Source organism: Anas platyrhynchos, chromosome 11 (genome assembly GCF_047663525.1).
Source record: "Anas platyrhynchos isolate ZD024472 breed Pekin duck chromosome 11, IASCAAS_PekinDuck_T2T, whole genome shotgun sequence".
NCBI lineage: Eukaryota > Metazoa > Chordata > Aves > Anseriformes > Anatidae > Anas > Anas platyrhynchos.
In genome coordinates, this window is record NC_092597.1 from 13124369 (window position 1) to 13142230 (window position 17862).

The window sequence follows — 17862 nt, forward strand, 5'->3', positions numbered from 1 at the left end:
GCCTCAATTAATATCCATGCACTCTGGTGGTTATGCTTGCCTGACCCTGACTTAGTTCTGTCCCCGCGTGTTGCTGGTGGCCTCAGGAGCGATCTTGTCTGGAGCTGAGGAGTGATACGTACTGCCCACCATGGACTGAAAGGTCCTCCCTCATGCAGGTTTTTCTTCCATCACACACAGAGAGAAGGGGCTGATGCTCTCATCTGCGAGCAGCTCTGCAGGACTCCGTCTCTACACGCAGGAGAGCTCAAAAACTCTCTACCTGGCATGGGTGAGGGGAGGTGGCACTGCCAAAGGCAGGAGAGCCAAAATACCTCCTTCTCGTCAACGGTGATTTCTTATTCTACAATTTTCTTTTGTAACCGTGTTTTTAATTTGTGATCTGAAGCAGAACCTTTCATTCCGGTGAAGTAAATTTGTCCTTCTTTTACTCTGAGCCTTATCTGCGGACAGTGACTGTAGGAGAATCTGACAAGTCCCAGGGATTTTGCAGAGCCGTAATTTATTGCTCTTTGTTACAGAGCAATAAATCTGTATACAGTAGTGAGTAAGCAGAGTCCGAGTCTCCCCATCCAAACTGTGCTTGTGAATTTGAGAAGTTAGGGATATTTTTCCTGAGAAGCAGAGGTCAGCTGGAGATTGACAGCAAGTGCTTATGGTGGGGAGAAGAGGGACAGTGGGCTGGTGGCTGGGAGCAGGTGATGACTGGCATCTTGTGACATGGGGCACACTCAAAGGGGTCACCTGGAGCTCTGACCAGCGAGTCTCTGTGATGGAACATGTGTTGTGGTGCGTTTGCTGTGTGGTAGACACAGTCCAATACAGGACACGGGGCTAAAACTGAGAGTCTGAAGTGAATTTTTTGGCAAGTAGTTTATTGAACAAAAGCACAGCATTAAAACAGAGCTGTTTGTGGATTCGAGATAAATTTCATAAACCTGAGTCAGCAAAAGTTGGGCCCTTTCCATAGTGCGTGTCCTGCATGTCCTGCATCTGATTTGCCAGTCCCATGGATGCCCCAGGTGCCGTGGTGCATCTCCAGAGGCAGCACACATCTCTGCTTCGCCGTCTGAGCCAAGCCCTTACACTTGGTGCATTTAAGAGCACAGCCTGCAACATCCACGACTGGCTCAGACCAGGTGAGTTCTCCCCACAGGAGCTGATGGTTTCTGCTGCCTTTGCCACCCCCGTTGAGGAGCTGCGGACTGTGCAGCGCCCAGCACAGCCCACTGCAGCTTCCTGCCAGTCTCTACAGAACTTCAGCAATCCAAATAAAAAAGTGCACCGTTCATTGCCAATTCACCGCCTGGCTCCCGGTGGGGAGGTGGTGACTCGCTTGACTTTGATCATGCTGTAGTGATCATGAATATTTACAGCCAGCTCCTCTGCTGCAAGCGACAGACAAAAAGCTCTGGAAATGCCAGGAAACCCCGAGTGTCCCCTCTGCCACCTTGGCTTCTCCGAGTAATTCCTTCTCCTCTCTGGTGCAGATCAAGTTGTTAGCATGCAAGGCAGTGCCAGCACAGACTGTACTGAGAGCTGAGTGACACTGGTGTGTGCCGGGGAGGTCTGTAATGAGCAGGAGTTTGGTAATTAGGCACTTCAGCACAAGCTGCAGTAAAGGGACATTCAGGGACAGATTTATTGGGGGAAAGAGGGGAAGGGGAGAAGGAGAGGGGGTGTGTGATCCTCTTATCAGCATTGTTTAGTGCAGTACATGCTTAGGATCGTGCTCCGTGTTGCACACTGGGGGAGGGGGCATGACCAGCACACACACCTTGTCCCTGCAGCACCTGCAGGGCAAGTGGGCACATTTACAGCCCCGTGCCCTTGAAGAAGTGTCAGGTACTGATAGAAAGCACCATTCATCCTCAGATACTGCTCTGGCATCAGGCAGCATGCCCTTGTATTCCCCTCTAAGTGATGTGATGGAAATGCAAATTGTTAGGCAACGATACAGGCAGGTTTGACAGCAAAAGTGCATGGGCCAGCAGGGACCCAGAAAAGGTGAAAAAACCTAGACCTGTGCAGCTGTGAGTGGGAAACAAAGGTGCTCGGCCTCATAGCTGGGTGGATGAGAACACAGAGGACAGGAGAAGCAGCCCATGGGTGCTGCAGCTTCATGCGAGTAACTGTCAGGTTTCTGCACCTCCTTCAGTTTGCCTGTGACTGCACATCCACAGCAGGACTGCATTCTGCTGCTTGGTGCAGCACCTGGGACAGTAGGATCCTCTGCTGGGCTGAGACACCAAGGTGCTACCCATCACTTACTGGTCTGGAGCCAAGCTGCCAGGACGTGTGCCCCAGCCTCCATTCTGCACAGACTTCTCACACCATTATTGGCTGAGCAGGGCACCCTAGCTGGTTGCTCTTTACCCCCATCAGTTTTATCTCTGCGTGTTAGTACCCAGGAGTTATGTTCATGGTGTAACTGGTTGAGGGTAAGTTTAAGGGTTAAAACTTTGGGCAGCTATTTGGGGAATATAATAAAGGTATCTGCAAGCTTCCCCTGTGTTTAGGTAATCGCTCTATCCTGCACCAGGTTTACCTGCCTCGGCCAACACAGCGTGGCGTGAAGGAAGCAGGTATGGGGATCAGCCTGGCATGTAGTTGTCCATGAGTGGGTGCGGTGCCATTTACTGCGTGTCCTGCTAACTCCTTCTCTTTCTCTCTCCCCCGTGCAGTACAAACAAGTGGAGCAGTATATGTCCTTCCACAAGCTCCCTGCGGACATGCGGCAGCGCATCCATGACTACTACGAGCACCGCTACCAGGGGAAGATGTTCGATGAGGAGAGCATCCTGGGAGAGCTGAGCGAGCCCCTCCGAGAGGTGAGGAGGGGCTGCAAATGGGCAGTGTGTGTTCCAGTGAGGAGGAGACAGATGCTTCCCCTGCCCTCTTTCTTCCTGCTCCAGTCATCCAGATCTTCCTTCACCACTTGGCTGGGGAGCGTTGTGCTGGGGAGATGTACTCAGTATCACTTTCTGCTGCTCCCTGAGTCTGAGCTGCCATGGCACAGCAGCTCCTGTGCGACGGAAGGTGCTGTCACACCCTCCGAGTGACACCAAGCCACAGGAAGAGGCACGGTCCCTGTCTGCTGTTTGACAGCTGAACAGCTGAATTGGGCTTTCTTCATCTGAGGTTGATGAGGCAGCCCATGCCCCGGTGACTGGTGGGCACCTTTCCCTTCCTCCTCTTGACACTGTCCCCAGCTGCCCAGGATAATTATTTCTCTGAGCGCCTTGGCACTTTTGTGCTGTTTAATATCTCATTGTCAAGCAAGGGCAACAGAGAACGTAGGGCTGCCAAGGTGAGTTATAACGTTTTCCCAGAGAGGAGCCCTGGGCATTTTCATACAGCTTTTCACCAGCACTATGCACCTCTCACAAAATCCAAGGCTTTCTGAAGTAAGAGGTATATTTTATGTATTTGTCAGCACGGTGGGGTGTTCCTGTTTTGTCCCTGCTCAGAGAGAAAGCATATGAATGAAGGCAATGAAGCATGGTGTCAAGCTATCAGCTTCAGCTAGCACTGCTATGTGCTGTGTCCCGAGGCCCATTCCAGCCTGCACTGGGGGCGCCAGACAAAGAGGACAGCATTGTTTTATTTTTGACTTTTTAACGTACACACAAAGTGGGTAAACTTCATGGGTTATTAGATGCTGACTAAACATATGTGTGTGTCTTTTCTGCTCCCTGTCCCATGTGTTCTCCCTGCCTCCCTCCCCCCCACCTCTCTCTTGTTTGTACTCACATTGTCATCAGGAAATCATCAATTTCAACTGCCGGAAGCTGGTTGCGTCGATGCCCCTCTTCGCCAACGCAGATCCCAACTTTGTGACATCCATGTTGACCAAGCTGCGGTTCGAGGTGTTCCAGCCTGGGGATTACATCATCCGGGAGGGCACCATTGGCAAGAAGATGTACTTCATCCAGCACGGCGTGGTGAGCGTCCTCACCAAAGGCAACAAGGAGACCAAGCTGGCAGATGGCTCCTACTTTGGAGGTGCGTGTTAACAAGTCACCCTTGTGTAGTGAGACCCACTGGTGGTGTTCACATTTTCCTTCGCTTGTCATACACAGGCAGGGCAGAATGTGGTATTGATACCTGGTCACCTCCTCCACCCCCTGTCTCTGTTTATCTCACCTGTCCTGCAGCTTCCCATAAGTAAATTGTGCAATGAGTGGTGGCTGGGAGTCGTGGGCAGTGTGGGAGTCGAGGCAATAAATAATAACAAAGTGGAGAAGGAAAACTTAGTTCTTGTAGTTTCATTTCCTTTTGCCCCAAGCAAACTGACAGATCTGTGAAGCTGAGAATCTAAAGGAAAAAAAATGGAGCATTCTCAATTCTCCAAGCACATTTATAGTGTTGCCTACTCCTACTGCCTGGCATCCATCATATGAGGTACTGTATAAACATGGAGGAAAAAACATAGTCCATCATCTCCCCAGTCTGTGGCTCAGCAAAATGTCGTGAAGGTCGGCAGGCAGGCATAATGTATCAGCAGCAGAGGCCTGGAACAGTGAAAGTAATACAAGGTCAGAAAACACCATAAGAGAAGATTTAGGATATTGCTTTTATGAGTAGCACAGAAACTCCTGCTATCACAGCCCCACAGAGACCTCACTGACACCCCAAGACAGACAGTTCTCTGGCAGATGCACATTTCAGTACAAGCACTGAATGCATCATAATTAATCACCTACCAGGAGGGGTAGAATGAAACCTGACTTTCCTTCCTCTCTGTAAGAACCGTTCTCTATTAAGAAATCCCAATCTTGCATTTCCTACACACTTCTGTTATTTCCTGCAAAACATCATGTTTGCAGCTACCTGCACAAGTAGCTCCTTGGAGAGCTGTACCCCGATCCTTGGGGTACAGGAATTTTGTACATCACTAGCAAGTTGGGTCAGCTTCCTGGGATTTGGAGTTGGAGGGCTTGAGTCAGGATACCCTTACTCTGACAGATTTTATTAAAATTGCCCGTGAGATTCAATGCACTTCAAATACCACACGCACAACTTCTCACACATTCAAAGACAGCACAGTTTCAGAGGCATTATTTCCTTAGGAAAGCAGCCTAAAACTCACAACCTTGTAGTGCTGCTGTACTGGCGCTTTGGAGTGCACCCAGAATGAATCCTGAGAGTGGTGCTGGTAGATTGACACCCAACAGCACAGAAAAGCATGCTGTGACCAGACCTTTTGCCTTTAGGTCACACCATCTGTCTTTAAGTGCCTGTCTTAGGTGCCCAGACTCTGTGTGTAATCAGTGGAAAAGCAGGACTCAGGAGCTCTCTGCTGAGTGCTCAAGGAGCGTCTGTGCCCAAATGAGGCATTTATGTTAGAATCAAGGACTTTCTGTTCTGTAGCCAGCTGAGCAACCTCTGAGAGTAGCTGACTGCAGTGTAAATACACCAAGAGTTAGTAAGTGGGTACCACTAACTTGGCTTATCCTATCTGTAAGCTTGTGACACATCTGCAAGTAACTTCCAAGCATCTTTGAACAGATAAATGTTCTGGGTTTGAGGATCGCTGTTTCTACCAGGCACCAAGGCCACAGGTCAGCACAGAGCCTTTATTGCAAATCTAAAGAGAGAATTAGCTTCAATGAGGGCACGGCATGACCTTCTGCTCCCAGTGCCCATGAGGAGTTGGAGAAAGACAGCTTCTCCACTCTGAATGCACAAATAACATCTTTGATAATCCACCATAACAAAACTTGACTGGCTAATTAGATCAGCAGAATCCCTGAGGTGCAATTGTACGCAGCAGCTGCCACAACTGAGCCCCCTGGTATTTTCTTGTTTAAATGTTACTGCATATGGAGAACATTACCACTGCTCATGCTTCCAGGGGGAGAGCAGGTAGAGTCTACTGGAGGGGAGACTGGGTGGCAGGCAGGACTACCCATTGAGTGGCAGCACCAGGTTTTGTATGGCAGGGGTGGTGGTGTCTGTCCCCACGTTCTCAGGCTGGGGTTCTCATTCCAGAAATTTGCCTGCTGACTCGTGGCCGGCGCACAGCCAGTGTGCGAGCCGATACCTACTGCCGGCTCTACTCCCTCTCGGTGGACAACTTCAACGAGGTTCTGGAAGAGTATCCCATGATGCGGCGAGCTTTTGAAACAGTGGCTCTTGACAGGCTGGACAGAATTGGTAAGTAGAAGATGTGAGGGTTTCCTTTCAACTACATGCTGCTCTGGCATCCTGGGCCCAGACTTGGTCCTTTTGGTCCCTTGTTCCTTTGCTGCATTTGTGAACTGAAGGAGATCCTACGCAGTCTCTCCTTGTTTGGCTTCAGCTCCAACAAGAAGCCCATTTATGATCAGTTAGAACCTCATCCTTCTCTCTCTGTCTCTCACATACACATTTCTGCCTGCTCCTGCTTCATTTGTTTCCATTTCCTTTTAAAGAACCAAGATCATTCTGACCCCATGAGAACCATCCTGGTGAATTCTCTAGATTTTGAATTTTAGCTCAGAATGTGCAAGTACACAGAGCCCCCCAGGTTCAACAGAAAATAGGCCAGACTGTGACCTCCCCCAGGTCCTGTGAGCAAACTTCAGTATTTCATTGAAATGTTCTGCAGCAGCAATCATCCCTCAGCATGAGGTCTTGGGTGTTTGTTGGAGGGTAGCCTTTATTTTGCATGGATGCTGGTTGGGCTATGGCTGAATGGGTTTGTGGTATTACTTTTTAAAAGACAAAAACTGGAGCCACATTGATGAGGAAGAGTCTCCTCTATGAAATGCAGACCGTAATGCAGCTTTTTGGGACAGTTGTTTTTCTGGTCACAGCTGGCAAACAGCTGGAAAAGCAGAAAGTGCTATTGGGACAGGAAAGCTTGGAGTGCTTTCTGGTGTCTTGTGCAAAACCATCAGCAAAGCACAGCCACAAAGCACTTCCCAGCTGTCCACAGGAGTCCAATATTGTCAGTAGAAATGGGCACCAGACAGAACAAAGACATGGAACAGTTGATAGAACACTTAACCTCCCACAGCCCAGAGTAAACACAGGTAACCAAAGAGCATCATTGAAGTGTAATAGCTCACAGTCACCCATGCCATGATGCCGTCCTGTCCTGGGGGAGACATCACCTGTGCTGCAAACAGCCTTGTCTGATTAGAGGAGACCAGGTACCCGGCCTTGGTCACAACCAGAGGCATTTAACATAGAGATTAAGTGGCTTACACAAGGTCATGCAGGAAGTCTCTGCTGAGTTAAAGACTGAGCATTTCAGAGTGCCAGCCTAACTTCTTTAGTTTCTTATTCTACATCACTTAAAGCTGCACACATTTTCATTGCTTTCCAGAATCAAAAAGGTCAGTGCAAGTCTTGAGTACAACTCAGAAAGCAAGGAGGATAATGGGGTGGGGGTGGGGGGATAGGGAGGAAGCTGGCATCCCAGCAAGGGGTGCAGTGTCCCTGGGGCTTTTCATGCCAGGAACATTGTATTCTGTGCATCTCATTACCTGCTTCAGACCAGAAAGTGTGACCCCTGAAGAAAAGGTTATGAGCTAAATATGTAGAGTTTGGCCACTAATGAGGCCCTTGTGTAAGTGGCAACAGTCTCCTCACTTAGGTTATTTAAATTAGACTGAACAATCTTCTAGAAAATGTAATATCGAGCACAACCAGGGATGGGCCAGCTTGACTTTATCTGAAGTTTTTCATCTTCAGATGGTCAGTACTGCTCTGCTTCCTAGCCTGGTGCTCTTTGTAACTGTACATACAGGAGGGCAGGGCATCGTGTGCTCCTTGTCCTTTGCTCTGTGTGCAGCCGCATGCACAGCCAAAATTCAAGGTAAATGTAGCACGGACTGCTCTCAGCAGTGATGCTGAACTTTGAGGACGTTCCCAAAACCACTGTGTAATTAGGTAAATCTTTGGGTGCTTAACCTGCAGTGGTGTTACCAGAACCTGAGGGAGCTAGTCTAAAGCTAGCTGGTGTCTTTTCCTGCTGCAGTCCTTGAGCTGCTGTGTAGACAGAAGAGGATGAGAAGCTACTACTGATACTGCCCTGCAGCATTGCTTGTCTCAGTGCGAGGATCAGAGACCAGCACTTTACTGTTGAAGATCTGAGCTGTCATCCTCACTCCCAGCCATCAGCACTGCCTGTAGTCGTACCACTGGTGGCAATCATCAGTCAGGCCAGATCCCTGGGTGTAAGAGCTGGAGTTGTGGGAGACAGGTTGCAGGTCAGAGAGCAGGATTGTGCTTGCTTAGTGGCTGCATCACAGGCATTCAGAGATCTGCAGTGATGTGCACACCAGCCACTGTTCTGCCACCGGGGTGGTGGCTGGACCAGCTGAATGCTGATTTCCTTTTGCTCCTTCCCGGAGTCAACTTGAAGGAGAGAAAATGCCTCACTGGTCCCCTTGCAGACTGCGTCTCCACATTAAAGAACTTCCCAGAACTTCACCTTTCTCACTCTGCTTTGCTGCTGTTAGTTTGAGAATGGATTGCAATTGTTTCTCATACAGTGGCAGGACAGTGCTATTCTCCCCATTATACAGAGTAATCTTAACCCAGAGCTACCCAGCTGTCCAGTTGCTGTTGATTTCAAAGTGATAAACACTTGGGAGCCTTTCATGATGCAGATCAAAGCGAGTTGCCCAAAACTGCATTAATAATTGGTGTTAGGGCAGGGAATTTTACAGTGGAGAAACTGAGATGTGGGGAGGTAAAGCCAACCTGCTCAAGCTGACGCTGAGTCAGAGGCTACAGAGAATAAACTTTGCTGGCTCAACTCATAATCCTGTAAGCCCAAGGCAGTGGTCCCTTTCCACAGCTCCATCAGAACTATGCCTGAACTATCCCTGTGATGTTACTCAAGTTTCCAAGGAACAACACTTAGACCATGAGTCAGACCGCTCATCTGGGGCATTTCATTGCAGGCAGCCTTTTTGGCTTGTAGCTCCTTCCCATTTCCAGTGTGGAGGCATGCAGGAAAGGCTGCCAAAAGCCAGACAGGAACCTCCATGTCTGTGCAGCTGTGGGAAGCCTTCTTTGCAGTGATGGTCGAGGGGGAATGCTGCTCCTCACAGCTCTGTTTTCTCAACCATCATAAAAAAACTCATTTGTTTCTTCCCCTAGGAGAAATTCCCTTCCACATGCAGCTGCAAAATGTCAGTATAAGGTCAGTATAAGGTGGCACAGAGCTACTGGAATAACATGCCCTTTGGTGCAGAGCTCTGGCATTGTCCTCCCCTGCTTTTGCCATTCTGCTGACCAGAGCCAATATCAGTCCCTGCACCATAAAAAAGGCACAGACCGTTAGAGCCATACTCTGGAAAATCCTAGTGCTCTCCCTGTTTCCCTGGCAATCAGACTCGACAGCTGCCTATTCTCCAGCTTTATGTCCTCTACCATTGCAAAATAGCATCCTCATAGCACCTTCCAGCCCCCTCATGTGTAACATTCTTTGGCTGGAATTTCCCAAAAGAGCCTAAGGGAGTTATGCCCGTCCTACTGGAATTGGCAGATCCCATGGAAATCCCTGCCTTTTATAAATAAGACATTTCTTCACCTTCCCCTGAAATGTGCGCCATCCAGAAGCAGCAGCACAGTAGCTGCATAACGGCACGTGACTGGTTAGGGAAGTCAGGAGCACTGCACCGAGCTGAGACTCTGACAGTAAGGGGATTGTTATAGGGGGCTGAGAGTAAAGGGCAAAGGGCCAGAAGGGCCTGGTATGAACAGAGGAACTGTATTTTTGGTTCATGCTGCGTTCAGCTCAGGATCTGTACGCAGGATGGAAGCAAGCCTCTTTCCAAGTCAGTGTTGCATTCGCTAAATTCCTTTGACCCAACAACACACCCTTGAGAAGCCCAAGCCTCGCTGAGTACATGAAGTGATTTGGAGGCCTCCATCATTGCTCTGGTACCAGTGTAGATCCGTCCAGTATTCTGCCTGTGCAGTGAGGAATCGAGAGCAGGGAGAAAAATCTCAGTCCATCCAGCCACAGGAGGCATGCTTACAGGATTAGCTGCTATACAGAAGACTTGGAAAGCATGGTCTGAGCTCACCTTGGTAGCAGAGAGACAGGGTAAGAACGTAAGACCCCATCCCTTGAAGCACCAGGAGCAGTGCTGGTTGACTGGAGGTGCAATGAGGCATTCGCTTTGCAGAGCAAATGCACTTTGAAAGCCAGTGGCTAGACAGAGGGCAAGGAGAGGGGCAGATGCACGCAGATCTGTGGCCCCCATCGCTTCCTGCTGGTAGCCCAGCGGTGCGGCGACATGGAGGGCACAGCCCCCAGGAGCTGTCAGCTCCGTTGATCGCTCTGGCAAAGAGCATGTTGGTGTCTCCTCCTAACCTCTGTCGTTAATGCGAATTGATATTGGCATCCTGCCTGGGCCATGCGTGGCTGGGGAAGAGGTTTCCCAGGTGTCTTGCACTTGCAGAGCTCTTTAAAGACTGGAAGGGATTAGTCTCTGAGAATTGACTAAGGCCAGGATTCTGCAATGATTTGTGTCCCTGCTTAACTCTGTTCTCTGAGTAACTTCAGACTCTAAAGAACTCCTCAGGCTGCAGAAAATCACATGCACAGGTCTCCACAAGCTCAAAGCCTGAAGATTGAGACTCAAGGAAATCAGACTGACCACTGATTAGTAACGATTTTACCACTGATTTAATTTTCCTCTTTTTCTTGTTCTTGACCAAGCTGTAAAATTCTTCCTAGTGTAGTGTTTGTGTGTTGAAATGATTTGTTCATTTCTCCAGTGAGTAATTCTGTGTCTGACAAGCGTTTGTGAACAGCTCCAGTTTGTGATGTGTCGGTTAGTTACATAAGTCGCAGGATTCTGTTCTTGTCTGGCTTTGAAACTGGCTCTCGGTGACCATTGAAGCTTAAAATTAGATTTTCACAAGTATTTGCACTTGTAAAACACAACCACTCAAATGTTCACTGAAAGTAAATACAATACGGGTCGTGGATATTGTCAAATTGAAATTCACCGGTGCATTCCAAAAATATTGGGGGACAATTATTTTCCAGTGCTCACTGTGCTGTAATAAATACCATGAACGTCTGCCATGAGGTTGCTCACCATCCGTATCAAGGTCACCAGTGGGAGCTGAAAGAACATTATGAAGGCAGGGAATGTTATTTTTTCAATTTCTTTGGGAATACTTTACACCAAACAGTTTGAAATACATATATTTTGAATGCCAGTTGCATATATTTTGATCCAGGGATCGCAGTTAACCCTGGATTAAAAATGCCTTGCATTTCCTCCAGGCACTGCAGATGCTAAAAAAACAAAGCTAAGGCAACAAAATACCCATCTAAATATTATTACGTAACATTATTACAGTACAAAGTGTCTGTTTAAGATATTGTAGTGGGAGAAGTTTTAAAAGCTTTGTCATACAAGCCACAAAAATAGCTGTTCTCCAACTTTTTCTCTGGGCACCCCGTTTGTCAGCTCGTGATCATGCTTCTGCAACTGAAATCCCGGTGGGTTTGCAACCCCGCGTGTCTGGGTCGTGACTAATGCTCTGGGATCCGCTGCCTCAGAGGTAGGACTGGCCTGGGTTAGGCTGGGCGAGCTGTGAATGAGAAGCTCTGGGACCTGTGCCAAGCTCTGCCACAGATTCCCCGTTTGTCCTTGTCATGCCTTTGCTCTCTGCCTTAGTTCCTCTTCTCTCCTACAGGGAAAACAATACCAGCAAAGGTGGAGCTCGGTCTCTGAACACACCTTAGCTGCTTACTCCCTTGGGGCAGGTGCCATCAAAATCACATGAAACTGACTGAAATGAGTAGAAATAAAACAATATGTACTCAGCATAAAATGTCCACACTGAGGTCCCAGATTTGTTTACTGTATGCCAGTGAGTAATCCCCAAAGAGCTGCACACGTGAGAGATGAGCAAGCAGATTTGGTCATAAAGCTCTATATGCCTCTTACTGAGGCTGCTGATCCAGGCACAGGTGATGTTAGGACATAAGTTCCTGTGACCTAGGATTTGTACCGTGCTACAGTGCGTGCGCTCTGGGAGAAAGCTTTGTTTCCAAGCCGCATTGAAGACTGCCCAGCCCTTTAAGTAGACAGAAACTTATTATCCACATAGTGAGCTGCTGCAATACCGGTGCCTGACAAGAGGAAACATGGGCTCTCCCGTGTTGTGTCCTCTCGGGTCACCCACAAACATAACTGTTTATGAGGACTCAGAGTTCAAATACCACTGTTTGTACTTCTCTGACCCCAAATCCTCTCCCATAATTTCTGACAGTAAGGCGTGCAGATCTGAATCTGACTTACAGTCAGCAGAGAGAAAAAGGCATTTCTGGAGTGTGATTTGGCTTCCCTGAGATAGCTATCTAAAATGGCCAAGGTAGAAATGTGATCTAGCTCAGATATCGGTGTCTTCACGGTAGGAGCTCAGACTTCAGCAGGAATTCAATTTGTGAATTACTTTTTATTTGGAAGTAAAGTCCCAGATTTGGAGTATTTTAGCCTAAGGAAAGCTATCAGCAACTCATCAGCCGTGGGTGAGTGCAAGTGACTTCATCTTAATTAAGGAGAACTGCCAACCCTGTCTGGATGCAGAAATACTGTCTCTCGTGCAACTCTGGAAGGAAAATAAAGCCTAAGACACCCCAGTAGAAGGGGTGGTGGGGACAGTGGTGGGATCTCAGGAGACCTGCCTTTGACTTTGTAAATAACCTTGAGCACCTTGGTTTATCCCAACCTCACAGGTTGCAAGTCTACCTCACAGGGTGCAAATTCTCTGGGAAGAATTTGGTGTTCTAGGCAGATGTCACTAGTACCACAGACACTTGGAGAGCTGGGAGACATTCAGCAGAAGCAAGAGAGTTGGAGAGTGGTAGGAGATGCAATATAATTGTGACCCATCTTCATGGGTCCCCAAAGTTACCAAATTCCTTTTGCATTTAGAGAGCCATGCTCACAGCTATTTGCTATCAGTATCAAAATAAAATACCTGTTCAGATATTTTTTTCCCATTCCAACACCTTTTTAAAATTTTTGACTCTCTAATGACATGGAATAGGATCTGCTTGCCAACCACACCTGTAAACTCAGGGGACTTTTCCTGCCTTGAGGGCAGTCTGGTAGCTCTCCGCAACCCGACCACACTGCTGACAGAAAGCAGTGCCAGAATGTCACCAGCCCAGAGTCTTCCAGAATCTGTCCCTGTCACAGCTGTCAGCTCCAGCAGGGCACTGAGAATTGAATGCAGAAGCTTTGGCTCCAGATACAAGCACTCTTGCCACTTGAAGAGAAGGCTCTTTGGCTTCAGTCTCCAGCAATAATAAGTAGCAGCCACTGTGTTTCAGAATTGCACAATTCTTACACCCAGTCACGGCTATTCACAAACAATTTGCTCTATAGAGCCCTATAGGTTTGATTTTTTTTCCCGTATGATGGGCATAAATGTGACAAGTGAGAGGGAGGAGCATCATCAGCTTAATTTATTTCACGTTTTGTTTAACAATCATGAGATTCATCAGATAACATCATTCTCTGTGTATCGTTTGACCTACAGCAGTTTGGCACAGTTGGAGGTTGCGTTCTGTCCCTTAAAAGTGATGCCCCATACTTCAAACAGGTGTATGGGAGAGGAGAAGAAATCAGTGGTAGGCCTGAGCTGTACGGGGAGAGCAGACCTCTACTTGGAAAGACAGGGGATTGTCTGTTGTAACATTTTAAACTATTGTTTGTTAAGATGGTCATAAGACAACAGATTCAGCTAACCACCCCAGTGCAATGGGCTCTATGCTGATAACGTTTATTTCCCTTCCCATATGGCGCTTGGCTTTCCTGCAATAAACCCCTTTGTACAGTTTTATCTCCAGAGAGGCTTGTGGAGGACAGAGCAGGGGAAGAAGGGAATATTGTACATTAAATGTACTTCAAATGATGCGGCTTTGACAAGAACGAAATAGACTGCATTAAGCAGGTGGGTGCTGCCTTGTACGTCTCACGGCATAAGAGCACACATATGGCAAGTTCTGCAGAGCAGTTCATCAAGAACTGCACATCCAGTTTGTAATGTGTTTACATAGCCTTGCTCTCAGGAAGGTTAATGTGAATTAGTTTGTAGAGCAGATTTGTTAAGTGCACGGAACTCCTGTGTGGATGCACTGAGGCAGAGTTCAAGCTGCTGGGATCCAGCTGGCTTTGCCTTGCTTCCGGGAGCTCCTTCAGTTCTGAGCTGACCCCTTTGCAAGGCAGCTGATAAAGTGTGGGGTGACCTACACTGGGGAGGAAGGCAGGCTCTAACAGCAGAAGAGTACATACGTCGGGGGCTGAGAATTACTTTGAAATCTCTGCTCCAGCTGATTTCCCTGTGTGTGCAGACCCTAAGACAGCGGCAGGAGCTGGTGCTGCAACACCCCCCAGCCAGCACAGTCCCAGGGCAGGATCCCCCCAGGGCACAGAAGCAGCTGTGGCAAGGGAGGGCAAAGACCACCTCCGTACCTGCACCGCGCTGTGAGCTCCCTGAAGTAACCAGTGATCCGAGCAGGGCGTTCAGTACCCAGTCGTATGAATAATAAGAAGAGAAGACCTGAAAGAAGTAACCATGTGGTGCAGGGGGCAGCCACTTTGACAGCAGGCCAGAGCATAAGCCAGCCTAATAAAGTGAGATTATTTCAAATGCATGCAAATTCAGAAAGCAATTCAGTGACCTGAATTCTTAAACTGCAGCCAGCTGACTTAGACAGAACTGAAAAGAGAAATGAACAGAAAGTCACAGCTAATTTCCCCTGTGTCTGTGCGGAATTTCAACAACAGAAAGCTAATTTTGATTATTTGATAGGAGAATTATTGTTGAGTGCTGGCTCTTTTTATGAAATCACATGAGCCTTTCTCCCCATTCTTTTGTGTGCTATCTACAGTTGAGGAAAATCTGACTTTGCAATTCTTTATTAAGGGAGAAACATCTATTAGCTTGGTTTCCATAATTTCACATACCCCACTCCACTTCAAAGCACCAGCAGCTTTGTTATAAACATCTTCTAGGCTCTAAATATCTTCTTTCCTCTCCTGTATTTAGTCCACTGTTGCAGTGAGGAAAACATGGAGTTTTTAGAGCACACAACACTCCATTAATGTTACTTATTTCTGTCTGACCATGGGAAAAAACATTCTGTGCTAGGAGCTGAACAAAGAGAACAAAAAGGTGAGTTGTGCCATGGAGACCCTTCAGGCTACGTCCTTTAATTTTACTCCTGTAGCACCTAGACCTCCTGCCATTGGCTGTAGGATGAAGAGAAAGTGGGGGTGGTAGGTCTTGCTAAGGAAAGAAGGAGGGTCAGGAGTCAGGAAATCAGGAGATGTGGGACTAGAAATGGTGAGTTGGGTCTGACCATGGAAGAGGTTATTGGGACAGACAGGACAGGCACTCTTTAAGAGACAACTTGGCCCCTGCTTCCAAGCCTTGCTTTGGTTCCTGCACTGGACTAGGCTGTCCCTGTGTGCGTCTGTAGGTCAGAGGTCTGCTGAGGTTGAGGAGTGGCCTTCCACGAGCTCACATTAGTACAGATCGAGATTTTGGGTGAGCAGGACCTGAGCTTCTAAACAGTCCACAGGTGTATTAAACAGATTCAGTGCTCTGAGGCAGAATCTACCTAGGGAGATGTAACTGCCTGCTCCAGAGGAAGTGCTAAAGCAGCATATGGCAGGGAAAGGTAAAAAGCGATGCTTTTCCCCTCGAAAATCAGATGAGAGCTCTAGAGACAGATGTGTGGCAGTATTCATCCATCAGACCTTCACCTCAGAGGACCTGGGTGCAGATCTGAGCAGGGCTTTGCAGGGTGAACTGGAAAGACATGATCCAACCAGGAAAAGGGGAAAAACAGTAACCGTCTGGAAAGGCAGCCCTGGGAATCATTTGTTAGCAAGGGCCCCACGTGAAGTTGCATAACCTGACTTAATGTTTATCCCTCGCTGTAGCTACACACACTCTGAAGGTATTTCCTCCTGCACCTCTCCCCTGAGCTCTGCCAGAGCAGTTGCTGAATTGGAATTAACTCCCTGTTCTCTACAAACCAACATTTTTGGAGAGTGGAATTTGGTGATCAGAAGCCAGCCACCTAGAGAGGCTGGGCGACCTAAAAGCCTCCCTAACCCTGGCAGCACAGGCAGCTTTCCTGAGGAGAGGTCCCTGCTGCTCCAGAGACATCCTTTCACCCCACGGCCCAGATCCAGCGCTGCTTGCCAGGGCTTCCCAGTTCCCGAGCTGGCAGCACAAGGATGTCAGTGCCCTTCGAGTTGGTGGAGCGTGGGATGCTCGATGTCAGAAAGCTTTAAACTCTGGTTAACCGTGAGTACTGACTCCCAGCAAGCCCCCAGTCCTCAGCCTTTGCTCACAAGCAGACCACGTCCGTTCAGGAGCCCCTTCCTGAGCAGTTTGCAGGGTGCCCATCGGGGCTTTGCTGTCCTCCTTCACACACACATGCAGACCAGTCCCAGAGCCGGGCTTACAGAGAGCAGACCTGCAGACTTGGCTCCTGGTTCCTTGTGCCCTGGTCTTTGTTTTCCCACGAGGGATGTTCCCACCAGCGGAACCTGAACACTCCAGGTCTCGGGACATCGGGCAGGGTGACCGTGTGTGTGTAGGCTTCTCCAGTGCCAGGACTCCAAGGGAAACATCCTTTACATTTTTACTTGTCCAAAGCAAAAGTTCTGCTTAATTTCCAGTTCACAGGATATGACAACAAAATGCTATAAATTAGAATTACAGCTTTCTTTAGAATCTTGTTAATTTTATGTAGTATTTTGGGGTTTAGGAGAAATGCATGGATGGGTTGTTTAGTACCTGAGATTCTGCTCAACACTTTCTATGGGATAAACAACACAGAAGGAGAAACTCCAGTAGCAGCCAGCCTCCATAATCACGCCATGATTAGGGTGAAGGGGAAGCTGGAGTCCCCTTTCCTCTCTCCTAATGAAGCCTCTCCCTGGCTTAGCAAGAACACAGGGCTCTGTTGCAGTTCACTGAGTATAGCTGTAGGTTGCAGGGCATAGTTTTAATTAGGGTTACACAGAGCCAAACTAATCAGCCTTTCAGTCTTCAGATTGCTGTCTTGTTTGCTCTCCTTTTGAGGCTGGTGCAGTGACAATAAATCCAGACAAGGAAAAATGAATTTGAAACTGAAGCAACTTCATAAATAAGATGGAAGGGGGGCAGAAATAATCTCAGAACCACCAGCCCAAGCAAACTGACGCCCACTGCCTCATTCTGCTCTTGGCTTCTGTTTCATGCAGGACTTCAGTCAGACCTGCCAGGAAAATGTTTTTATGCCAGCAGGGCACTGCTGTGTGCCTGTTGTAATCTGGTGCTGGCTGGAAGGAGAGTTTTTCTCCAGAAGCAACTAATCAGACTTGTATCAGGGTGTGGAAGCATCATATGAGTGATGCAATTAATTAGAACAGTGGAAACAATTAATTTTTCAGTCTGCTAACCAGTTACAAGTTTGAAAAATTTATTTTGAAAACTCTTCTCCCCTTCAGTAATTGGAAGAACATTTTCAGTATTTTCTTTTAATGACCTGGAGCTGAAATCTGAGACTTTCTTGGAAAAAAAAAGACGAGGAAAAATTTGATCTAATGAAACAGTTAATAAATTCAAGTTGGGTTCAGAAAAACAGTAAAATGTAATGTAATTCCAAAGGAAAACTGAAATGTCCTGTTTAAAAAATAACAAAAATAGTCATTCCAAGGCTTTTACTGGAATTATTTTATCAACGTGACACAAATTTAAGGAGCTCTGATCAAACCATTTTGCAGTAAATCGTATGTGCGTTTGGAAAATGTTAGTGTATTCTCCATTTAGTGATCTGCCAAAGAAACCAGTCTGCTGTTGAAGTCTTTCCGTGTTGTCAGGAGC

The 17862-nt window shown here is 47.7% G+C and overlaps 1 protein-coding gene across 9 annotated transcripts in view; it reads left to right on the top strand.

The window, feature by feature from the left end:
• The window catches only part of HCN4 (hyperpolarization activated cyclic nucleotide gated potassium channel 4), a 156311-nt gene that overhangs the window by 121969 nt on the left and 16480 nt on the right, over window positions 1–17862 (top strand). For all 9 annotated transcript variants that reach the window (XM_038184865.2, XM_038184864.2, XM_072043372.1 and 6 more), the window contains 3 exons: window positions 2685–2831; window positions 3765–4005; window positions 5995–6159. In XM_038184865.2, coding sequence (XP_038040793.1) covers window positions 2685–2831; window positions 3765–4005; window positions 5995–6159 — 553 coding nt within the window. The remainder of the gene's footprint in view (window positions 1–2684; window positions 2832–3764; window positions 4006–5994; window positions 6160–17862) is intronic.